Below are 12,427 nucleotides of genomic sequence, written 5' to 3'. Positions count from 1 at the left end.
CAGATTAAGTTCAGATCTCTCAGTAGAAACCATGCAAGCAAGAAGGCAATGGGGAAACATTTATAAAACCCTGAAAAACAAAAATTGCCAACCAAGAATCCTTTATCCAGCAAAGTTATCAATCAAATATGATGGTATAATCAAAACATTCCAAGATAAACAGAAGGTAAGGGATTTTGCCAAAGCCAACCCTGCGCTACAAAACATCCTAAAGGGAGTTCTGTGGACTGAGAACCAACAAGAACAGAAAACAATCAGAGATTGACATACGTGGCAGCATCTCCCTGAATTAAGTCAACAGAAGTAAAAGTTGAGAACAGAACAAAACTCTAAGAACAAACTCAGAGAATGTGGGAGATCAGTCTATGAACAAAACAAGTACAATGTAAAAGACGGTAAACATGTAGGAACAGAGATCCAGATAGTGAGAAGGTCAGGTCGATTACAGGATACAATAGACTGCAGTAAATGGAGAGAAGAGTTAATGGACTATAAGGCAACCTCAAAGAAACTTAACACGTCACAACATACCAAGAGAATGAAAATCCAAGAAGAACATGGAAACATTAAAAGTATGAGGAAACTCACAAGAAAGAACACAAAAATTAATTACTCAACAAATGAAGACACACAGAACAAAGCAGCAACACCACACAAAAAAACAAACGTAATGGCAGCAATTAATCAAAATCTATCAATAATTACACTGAATGTAAATGGATTAAATGCACCTGTTAAGAGACGAAGGGTGGCAGAATGGATAAGAAAACAAGATCCTTCATTATGCTGTCTGAAAGAGATACATCTCACACAGAGACAAAAATAGATTAAAAGTCAAAGGATGGAAAAAAATATACCAAGACAATTGCAATAATAAGCAAAGAGGAGTGGCAGTACTAATCTCTGATAAAATAAATTTTAAGGCAAAAACCAGCATAATAAATAAAGATGGACATTATCTCATGATTAAAGGGACAATTGAACATGACTCCAAACTCCCAGAGTGGGGCCTGCACTCTGGGTGGGTACGGATGGAAGCTGACTACACCTCTGGTCACCAGGGGAGCATAGGGAAAAAGAAGAAATTGCACCTTTTCCATTGCTCTTAAGAATCTGCTCTGCCAGGCCTCCCTACACAGCCTGTTCTATTCACAAGATGGTGCAACCACATCTGGACAGCTGTTCACCAGCTTCTCCTCCCAGCAAACACTCTCATCCACCTCTCTAACCTTTCTTTCTTTCTTTTTTAATGTTCTATTGTGAATTATGTGATAGTTTATATGCGAGAACATTAGTTTTACATTCATCCTATCATATATCGTTTCATTGCCATGTCTAACCTTTCTTTTCATCTGCGTCTTTTTTTGGTCTCTCATATCGTTATTGTAAAGGGTCTATGTAGTGCATCTACCTAGTCTGCCATCTCTCCCAAACTGTATTTCTTTTGCGAATTGCTATTAGTGTACCTTACTGATTTTAATGCTTTACGATCTTGTTCTGTGTTAAGGATATTACATGTCAGTTTTTCCCTAGTACAGCATATTATATATATTTCCCCCATATGTTTCTGTCTTTCAATGTAGTTTATAGATTTTTCTGTTATTTGATAAATTTAATTTTCATATTGTCAAATTTATTTTCCCCAAATACCAAAAATATAAGGCGCTCTGGTAGCGTAGTGGTTACGAACTGGACTGCTAACCTCAATGTCAGCAGTTTGAAACTACCAACTTTAATGCAAGAGAAAGATGAGGCTTTCTGCTCCTGTAAAGATTTGCAGCCTTGGAAACCCTGTGCAGGGTCACTATGAGTCGGAACCTACTCCACGGTACTTAACAACAACACCAAAAATATATAAAGAATAACCTAGAATAAAAATTAGCCATTTTAAATTAACTAAGTTTAGCTTAGTGAAAAACACAATATTTTTACTTTAATTTTCTTTTACTGGAAAGTATTTCCTGTTAAAAAATTTTTTATTAGACTCCCAGGGCAATATGATAGGCAGACGAGTTGAACAGACCCTCAGCTACAAAAAGGCATGGGAGACCACAACTGAAACAGACACGTATGGGGATCCTGGACCCCTGAGCTTCAGAAGACGGGACAGAGAGGTGGACCTGAATACTAACTGGTAGAGGACGTGGAACAGGAGCAGCAAGAGAGAAGAAAAAGGTGTGAACTACAGGCTGGACTGGAGTAGCATGGCCATCAAGAGCTTTTGATGGTGGCTGTGGATACACTGGCCTGCAGGCACAGGACAAGGCTGGAGGTTGGAGGTAAAGGAGAGTTCTCTCTTGTTCCCTGCACCCTCCCTATAGCCAGGGGCATGGCCATTGCCCACACCCTTATCAGCCCAGTGGTCAGTGGCACTCCCTGTGTAGCCTGTTTTATCTCAGGTCAGGTGCCTGACACAGCACCCTTGCTTCTGAAGGCACCTTAACCTGCCCTGAACTATACAAACATACTTGCAGTCTCTATTATTGCATCCACCAAGAGACAAGTGGTGAGTACCTAAGAACACACTGTATACAATCATCAATTAAATATAAATATGATACTTCAATGTCTCAGAGAAAAGACAATTTCAACTCACACAAAGAAGCAGGACAATGTCTCAAACAATTGACCAAAATACACATTCAGAAAATATAATACTAGAAATGGTATCAGAACTACTAATAAGGAAAATTTAAAAGAATGAATATTTAAGTGCCTTCAATGGACTGAGAGAATGATAGAGAAAACTGCAGATGTAATCAAGGAAATCACAAGACAAAAGTTCAGAAGAATTCAGAAAACTGACAAAATAAATGAACAAATTGGAAAATATACAAAAACAGCACTCAGAAAGTCCAACTATTAATACTAAGACATTGTTGCTGTTGTACCATCAAATCATCGGTCCTGGATAGGGTTTCTCAGGAGTGGCTACTAGATTTGAACTGTCGATCTTTTGGTTAGCAGTCCAGTGCTTATCCCACATTACTACACTAGGACTCCATCACTAAGACTTTAAAAATACATAATACACTGAAAGAACAAAGAAGTGGAATTGAGTCAATGGAAGGCCAAATCACTGATCTTAACATAAATTTCTCAATACTTATCTGCTAAAGAAACAAGCAGAAAAAAGAAGTAAAAAATCAGAGAAAGCCTAAGATTTATACGGGACACTATCAAAAGGGATAACTTACGTGTGATTCTAGAATTCCAGAACAGAAGAGACAAACACCCTCCTCCATGCCCCCCACCAAAAAAAAAAGAGAGAGAGAAAACTGTCCAAGAGTTTTTAGAAGAAAACGTCCCTAGCATTATAAAAGAACACATGCATTCAAGCAGCTGAACAAAATTCAAACAGATTCACCACAAAAGAAAATCACCAAGACATACTATTATCAAACTTTTCAAAACCAAAAACAAGGAAAGAATTCTGAGAACAGCTCAGGAAAATGAAAAGTTACAAAGGAGAAATAGTAAGACTAAGCCCTGATTTCTCAGCAGAAACCATGCAGGCAGGAAGACAATGAGATGAAACACATAAAACTCTGAAAGAAAAAAATAGCCAACCACGATTTCATATACCCTGCCAAATTGTACATCAAATACTGAGATGGTGAAATTAAGATATTTTTAGATAAACAGAAATGAAAAGAATTTGTAAAAACAAGACTAACCTTATAAAAATGATTCAAGGGAATTCTTTGGACAGAGAATCAACAGGAGCAGACAACCTGAGACTAACATACAGGACAGTATCACTCCACCTAGATACGTTGTTAGGGGCCGCCAAGTTGGTTCTTACTCATAGAGACCTTATGCACAACAGAACGAGACATAAGATCTTTTCACAGTGTTAAGACGTCACAGTGAAATTTTATTGCAATTGAACTCATCAGTCCTTAATGGTTCGTGTTTTCTGTCTTAAAAAGGCTTTCTCACACTGTGAGCATAAACATATTCTACTTTTTTGAACACTGAAAAAACATACCCTGAAAATAAGAAATAGTCTGTAGTTTCTTCTAAAGGTTTACAAGCTTTACAGGTGTAGTGCTGCGTATTAATACGATGGAGTGCAAGGTCAGCAGTTCAAGCTCACTAGCCACTCCTTGGAAACCCTATACAGGGTCACTATGACTCAGAATTTACTCAACGACACTTAACATCATCTAGTTGAAATTTTAAAAAATGATGTTAAGAGGTAGAGATCATTTAATTAGATCTCTACCTCATACCATCATTTTTAAAACTTCCAACTTCCAACTAGATTGCTGATGTTGTTGTTATGTGCCGTGGAGTTGGTTCTGACTCACAGATACCCTGTACAGAGTTTCCGAGGCTGTAAATCTTTACGGGAGCAGAAAGCCTCATCTTTCTCCAGCAGAACAGCTGGTAATTTTGAACTGCTGACTATGAGATTAGCAGCCCGATTCGTAACCATTATGCTACCAGAGCTCCTTCCAACTAGGTTAAAGACCTAATTATGATAGCAAACCTTTAAAGCCTGTGAACCTTTACACATATACATGTATATATGTTGTTATTGTTAAGTGCCGTCGAATCAGTTCCGACTCATAGCAACCCTGTATAGGGTTTCTGAGGAATGAATAGTGAATTTAAACCACCAACCTTTTGGTTCAAACTGACCATGCAGTCCAGTGCTTATCCTACAGCACCACATCAGGACTACTCCGTATACATATGTATATAACCTACTGCCACTGAGTCGATTTTGAACTCATAGGGATCTTGTATAGGGTTTACAAGGCTGTAAATCTTAACTGGAGCAAGCAGCCTCATCTTTCTCCTGAGGAGCAATTGGTGGGTTTGTGGTTAGGAGTCCAGTGTTTATCCTACACACAAACATATAAAACCAATTTTCTCTTTTCCACTTACTGAATAGGTCATACTTTCCCCACTGATTTATAATGCCACTGATGCCACATATTACATTTTAATATATGCATAGGTCTGCTACTGGGAACTCTAAGCCATTCCATTGGCCACTCAACTGAAACCTAGAGGTTTAAGAACTCCCACCATCCTAATCTTCAATATTGTCTCAACTAGTCTTAGTACTCTGTTATCCAATGTGAATTTTTAAATCAGCTTTTCAAGTTTTAAAGAAAACCCTGTTGGTATTCTGACTAAGACAGAACTGAATGTATATACATACTAATTTTGGGAGAACTGACCTCTGTAATATGGAGCTTTAAAGATTTTCTCTTTATCTTGTATTAAGACTCTAGCATTTCACTACAACCTATCCAGATATGGATTTATTTGTATTTAACCTGGCTGACACTCTAGAATTTACTTTTGATTTGAGGATTCAGATCCTTTTTTTAATACTAAATATTCTTAGCCATAGAAGTCCCCAATTAATCCTCTGTCTTGTTAACCTTTCAAATTTTTATCTTTCTCAGAATTCCGGGTAAATTTTTGTTGTTGTTGTAAAATTATAGATAACCCAACATTTGTCAATATAACATTTTTTGCATATACAAGACAGTGAAATTAATTATATCAATCATGTTGTACAACCATCATCAATATCCTCTGCCAAATTTTCCATTCCCATAAACAAAAACTCAGTGTTTCCTAAGTAATAACTACTCCCAATCTCACTTTCTCCCAGGAGTAAATTTTTACCTATCTTCCACCAAATTATCTCTTCAATGGTATAAAGGGTAAAATTATCCCATCTATGTATTGTTGTTGTTAAGTGCCACTGAGTCAGTTCTAACTCAGAGTGGCCCTGTATATGGTACTACATTTTTAATTTACAAAAATTCTACTTCGTTCTTTTCCACATTAACCTGTTCTTGTCTAACTGCATTTGTTTCGTAACTTTGAGCTCTCTTTAAATGGAAGTTATCCTTAATTTATTTCTTCAATCAACCTAAAAAATGCTTAAGGTCTCTTCCAAACAAAAGAATGTAAGTAACCATTAAAGAGAGTAAGATCATTCCATGTGAACAACCTCTAATATATTAGCAAAAAAGGCAAGCTATATAATATGTGCAGGATGCATTTATATAAAAGTGTGTATGTATGCTTGAACATGCATAAACTATCTCAGAAAGGACAGTAAGAAATTGGTAATAGTGATTGCCTTTGGGGAAGGAAACTGGGTGGCTAGGAGACAGAAGTGGGAGATAGACTTACTTTTCACTGTTTACCCTTTTGTACCTTTTGAATTTTGTACCACGTGCATGTATTACCTAGTCAAAAAAAAATAAATAATTTATTTTTAAAAATAAAGTCTTTTTTGGACTATTCCATAAAAATTAAATTCATCCAGAGAAAGGGTCTGTCCTGGTTGTTGATTTTATTATGAGGTTTCATCATGAATTTTGGAATTTTGATTATAGCCTCATTTTGAGTGCAAAAGTTAAATTTTTTTCTTTCTGTTTCTATTTAATGGTTTTATAATTTACTCCACTTGGTCTCCTGGGCCTCCCACACCAGATCAAGGCTTTATAATGATATCAGGCTTCAGTTTCAGGATGGTACTAAAGATATTACTGATTCAGTCACTCATTTAACGAGTGACTTCATTCAGTTCCTGGTCTAAGATATGTCTGTCTACTAAAACCAATAGCCTAGGTAGTGAATAGCTCTTTTTCCCCTTCAGCCTTTCACAAATGGAAGAGACATTCCAACCAATTCCCTGGCTTCAACCAGTGACTCTGGCTCTGGTTCTTACCTCACATGAAGCACTTTAGCACTTTACCTGACAGGAGAAAAATGACTAAATGCCAGTGCCAGCTTCCAGACTGAAAACCCAGTGAGTCTATGGCTTCAGTCCTGCTTATAACTTTGTGTCTGTGTTCCATTTCTGGTCCACAATGATGTGTATGTTGTTTCAGAGCCAAGCAGTATCTTTTTTTACTTAATATGTTGTTAATGACTGTTTTTAATCCACTCAACAGTGTAACTATTATTTACTTCTCACATTATTTAGAATTTACAAAGCTTCCAATAAGTCTACAAAGAACTTCTCTATGCATATGTGTTTTTTCCTGTAATAATCTAGATTGAGGGGAAGGCAGAAGGGAGTGTAAGAGATGTAGATAATTCTGTATAGATCATTAGCTCAAATGTATGACAGGACTAGCATAATAAATGGCTAAGATTCATAATGATGACCCTAACTTTCAAAGAGAAAACATAAAAGTCATATAAAAGTGAAAAAGATACTTCAAAAATATTTCAATCCAAAATGGTTAACAGTGAGTTTTGTAATGAAAAGGGTAAATTTCACAAGGGATAAGATTCACAATTGTGAATCATCTAGCACTAGTAGCCAAGGCATTACAAATTTTCATTAACTCCCAAAGTAGAATATTTTGGGCCACCCTAGTAAAGTTCACTTTATATTAGATTATAATACTAACCTGATATTATTTACACAATCTTCATGAGCTTCAGAAAGGGTTTTTATGTGCTTTGAAGATATAGGGTCAAAAAGCAGAACTTCAGTTTGTTCACAAGCAACTGTTAACACTGACCTGAAAGCAAAGGCAAACGTCTCTTTAGTTTTCTTGCATTTTCTAGTTATCAATATCCACTTGTAATTACACAATTATTAAATAACTTTTTGTCTATGTTAGCAAATAATTAAAAAAGATTAACAGTTATCTACTGTTGGCAAGAATAGTAGAAAATGGAATGCTCAGACATTATGTTGTGTTCAGTTGAGTTAATTACAACTCATAGTGACCCTATAAGACACAGCAGAACTGCCCCACAGGGTTTCCAAGGCTGTAATCTTAATGTAAGCAGACTGCCACATCTTGCTCCTAACAGATTAGTGCAGATTATCTTTGGAGAACACCTTTTAAGTATCTAAGTTTTAAATGTGTATACCTTTTTAAATGTGACTCAATATTTTTTCTGGGAAAAACCAATTACTGAAAAGTATAAGTATATATAAGCATATATTTCATTTGGAAGAAGAAAAATTGAAAGCAACCTAAATACACACAAAAAGGAAAAGGATTAATTATATAGGGTAAGGTACGCTCATAGTTAGGAATAGCATGCAGCAGTTAAAAAGGGGGTAAACTTATATGTATATAATAAAAAAAAAAACAACTCCAGAATATATGTGGATAAGGCAAAAAGTACTGCTGCAAAATCACAGAAATCTTTATCAAACAAAAATAGCAAAATGTTAAGCTACTGTTTCTTGATGTATCCTTCATCTAGGTCTCCACTCTACACTTCTGAACACAGTATGTCCATCTCTCTAACCCTTCCCAGAGGAATTTTGTGCTCTTCAATTTATACTAGGTCAAACGGCAGTTTTGGCATACTCGGGGGATTCAAATCATGCTCCTTTCAAAATGATGAGTTACTGTTGTTGTTGTTAAGTACCGTGGAGTCCGTTCCGACTCATAGTGACCCTGCACAGGGTTTCTGAGGCTGTAAATCTTTACGGGAGCAGGACACCTCATCTTTCTCCTGCGGAATCGCTGGTAGTTTCGAACTGCCAGCCTTGAGGTTAGCAGCCCGATTTGTGCCCAGAGCTCCTGGAAACAAACAAACAAACTCTGCAGGAGCAAGATCAGTGCTAGAAGGTGGATGTGGTATAGTTTCCTTGCTACCCTTGAGAATGAGCAGGCGCACTATTGTGTTGGAAAAAAATTCTTCAGCAGAATTTCCCCCTCCTTTTTCTCACCAGTGTAGTTCTCAACTTTCTCATGCTTCCATTCTCTAACTACACTCACAAGAGACAGTCGGTGAGAGCCTAAAAACACACCAACATACAATCATCAGTTAAATACAAATATGAAAACCCCCACAATTCCCTGGAAACAACAGACCATTATAGCTCACAATAAGAAACAAGAGAAAATGGCTCAAACAAATGACCAAGATGCAAAGCCAGAAAATGTTTCTGAGGAAGAAAAGGTAGTAGAATTAAAGAAAAAAGAATTCAAAGGAATGATATTTAGGTACCTTCAAAGAACTGACAGAAACATCAAGAAAAGCAAGGAGAACACAGAAATCACTTTAGAAGAATTCAAGAAAACATTATAAGAACAAACAGACAAAATAAATGCAAATTTTGAAACAGTACAAAACCTGCTATTGGAAATCCATAAGATTAATTTTAAGATTTCAGAAATGACAATATATTGAAAGGGCAAAGGAAAGTAGAAAGAAGGCAAAGGAGAAGCAATGGAAGTCCAAATTAGTAAGCTTGAAAATATCTCTCTCAACACTAGTATGCTAAAACAATTAGAACAAAGAACAAAAAAAATCCCAAGGAAGCCTGAGTTATATAGGACACTACCAAGTGGAACAAATTACAGGTAATCAGAATTCCAGAACAGGGAGAGACAACAAAAAGCACAGAGAAAACTGTTGGAAGAAAACTTCTCTAACATCTTGAAAGGCAAGTAGATAAGCATACGAGAAACTGAACGACCCCAAACAGGATATATTCCAAAAGAAAATCACCAAGGCATATCAAAATCAAATTTTCCAAAATCAAAGACAAGGAAAGAATCCTGAAAGCATCTTAGGAAAAACAAAAAGTTACCTACAAAAGAGAACCAGTAAGACTAAGCTCTGATTTCTCAGCAGAAACCACTCAGGAAAGAAGGCACCGAATGACATATACAAAATTCTGAAAGAAAAAAATTGCCAACGAAGAATCATATTTTCAGTAAAGCTGTCCCTCAAATATAACAGTGAAATTACGATGTTTCCTGATAAACAGAAATTAAAGGAATTTGTAATGATCAGACCAATTTTTCAAAAGAAACGCTTAGGGGGGTTCTGTGGACTGAGAACCAGTAACAGCAGACAAAATCTGAGACTACCATGCATGACAATATCACCCAGAACTCAATCCAGATACAGAAGTATTTAAAATTAAGCAAACCTACAAATTGAAAATAGGTAACCAGAGAGATCAATGTATAATGAAGTCAACAACAAAGTCAATAGAAGGAATAGTGTAGATAAAGAACTTCCAAGTGGCAAGAAAGTCAAGTAAACTTCAAGATAAAACAAAATTTGAAAATAGGGAAAAAAACACAATAAATTGCAGGATAACCTGTCATTTACCCTATAAATAATACACTTGTACATCAAAATTTAAAAAGAGGAAAATCAGAAAGATTTAGTAAACATTAACACAACAAATGAAAATGAAAAAAAAAAGAAAAAAAAAACCACCAACAAAATAAATTTACAAAATATTATGTGGAACAAAGAAACCAGCAGCACCACACACACAAACCCAAAGCAAAATGACAGCAATCAATTAGTAATAAATGGATTAAATGCACCAGTCAAAAGGCAGAGAGAACAGAATGGATAAGAAAACAGGATCCTTCAATAGGTGGTCTACAAGAAAAAATACATAAAAAAGATGGAGACAGTCTAAATGTCCATCAACAGAAGAATGGTTAAGCAAACTCTGGTATATACACACAATGGAATAATACACAATGTTGAAGAATAAAGATGAATCTGCAAAGCACTTCATAACATGGATAAACCTGGAGGACATTATGCTGAGTGAAGATGGTCAATCACAAAAGGATAAACATTGTTGATATGAATGTTGTGAAAGGTCAAAAGGAGATTTTTTTGATAAAACAGTCTATGATGGTTACTAGCAGAGGGAAAATTATTCATGGATTAATTATTCATGGATTAGAGGATTAAAATGTTAACATGGGTGACAGGGTAGACAATGTACAACAGGAGGGAGGTTGGAAAAGGAAGATGAAAGTATCTATCTGTAGACTAAGGGAAGAATGCAAAAGCTAAAGTGAGTCCAAGTAACTACTGTTACCTGATTATACATGGAGGGGACTGCAATCATTGTACTAAAGCACGGTATATGATTTGGTGATTGTAAAACTGTAACCTTCACTCAAATCACAATAAAGGTTTAAAAAATGATCGACGTTAAATACACAGAGTCCATGGTATAGTCACTATTCTTCAACAAGCCCAAAATTCAAATGCACTGATTCTTCTAGTCTTCCTTATTCATTATTCAGCTTTCACATGCATAAGAAACTGAAAATAAGACAACTTGGGTCAAGTGCACCATTGTTCTCAAAGTGACATCTTTGCTATTTAATATTTTTGAAGCAGACTTGCCTAATACAGTACATCATTTAATTTCTTGACTGCTGCCTCCATGTGCTGATTGTGGATCCATGCAAAATGAAGTCTTTGACAACTCCAATCTTTTCTCATTTATCATGATGTTATTTATTGGTCCAGTGGTGAGGATTTTTGTTTTCTTTACATTGAGGTGCAGTCCATACTGATGGCTGTAGTCTTTGATCTTCATCAGTAAGTACGTCAAGTCCTCTTTGCTTCCAGCAAGGAGGCTTGTGTCATCTGCATATTACAGGTTGTTAAGTCTTCTTCCAGTCTTGATGGCACGTTGTTATTCATATAATCCAGCTCCTCAGATTTTCTGCTCAGCATGCAGGCTTAATAAATATGGTGATAAGATGCAAGCCTGATGAACACCTTCCCTGATATGGGCTGACTATCCCTTTGTGCATACCCTTTAAAGCAAGCTTTTAAAGGTGCTGTTCTTATCTTAAGTAGCCTTGGGATCTTTCTGTCTACTTGATTAACTGAGGTACTCTGGATGTGCACTACAATCTTCCTAGTGAGGATAAATTTATCTTTCTCTTTGAAATGATCCATTTTGGTGTATTTTCAATCTAAAAGATCCATTCTAAAACGTTCAGAACTATTTCCCTGATGAACTGACATTTTATAATTATAAAGCGACCTTCTATTTCTAGTCAATTTTTTTTTTGCCTTGAAACCTATTTGTTTGATATTAATATGGCTCGCCAGCTTCCTTTTGTTGTTTGATATATAATTGACATAGCTTTTCTCGATCTTGTAGCAGCGTAGGATAAGCACTGGACTGCTTATCCCCAAGGTCAACAGTGCTCCGCGGGAGAAAGATGAGGCTTTCTGCTCCAGCAAAGATTTCCAGCCTCAGAAGCCCTACCCAGGGCCGCCGGCACCTAACAACGACGGCAATGTGTGCCTCAAAGTGCCAGCAGTGGCCCGGTTTTGCGGCGATAGACAGGCAGCTCTCCTTCTTGGAGCCTCGGGTCGGGGATCAAAGGCCTGTCTACCCCAGAGGGCCGGGCCAGGGAGCAGGGGGCCCAGTGGACTGGCACTTACCCGTCCGGGGAGTACTCGAGGTTGAAGACAGCACCATGGGTGCGAGTGCTGAGGTACACCGAGTCTGCAGGATGGATGGAGCCATAAAGATTAGTCATGGTACGGAAATTGTCCCGCGCCGGATCCACGAACAGCCGGCGGCCCAGACTGCGCTCCCTCAGCCACCCGAAGAGCCGGGCGCCAGGGCTGGGCAGGCCGGCGCCCAAGCCCGGTCGGCCCCGGCTCCCGGCCCCGC

General features: G+C 37.2%; 1 protein-coding gene across 1 annotated transcript in view; it reads right to left on the bottom strand.

Moving 5' to 3' along the window:
* The window catches only part of DCAF10 (DDB1 and CUL4 associated factor 10), a 41,627-nt gene extending 29,220 nt beyond the window's left edge, over positions 1-12,407 (bottom strand). Inside the window, exons 1-2 of the mRNA XM_006863129.1 lie at positions 12,193-12,407; positions 7,401-7,514 (exon numbers count right to left, since the gene is read on the bottom strand). Coding sequence (XP_006863191.1) covers positions 7,401-7,514; positions 12,193-12,290 — 212 coding nt within the window. The 5' untranslated portion in view covers positions 12,291-12,407. The remainder of the gene's footprint in view (positions 1-7,400; positions 7,515-12,192) is intronic.
* Positions 12,408-12,427: the final 20 nt, after the last annotated feature.

Source organism: Chrysochloris asiatica, unplaced genomic scaffold (genome assembly GCF_000296735.1).
Source record: "Chrysochloris asiatica unplaced genomic scaffold, ChrAsi1.0 scaffold00053, whole genome shotgun sequence".
In the NCBI taxonomy this organism is placed as follows: domain Eukaryota; kingdom Metazoa; phylum Chordata; class Mammalia; order Afrosoricida; family Chrysochloridae; genus Chrysochloris; species Chrysochloris asiatica.
This window is presented reverse-complemented; position numbering and strand designations above follow the sequence as displayed.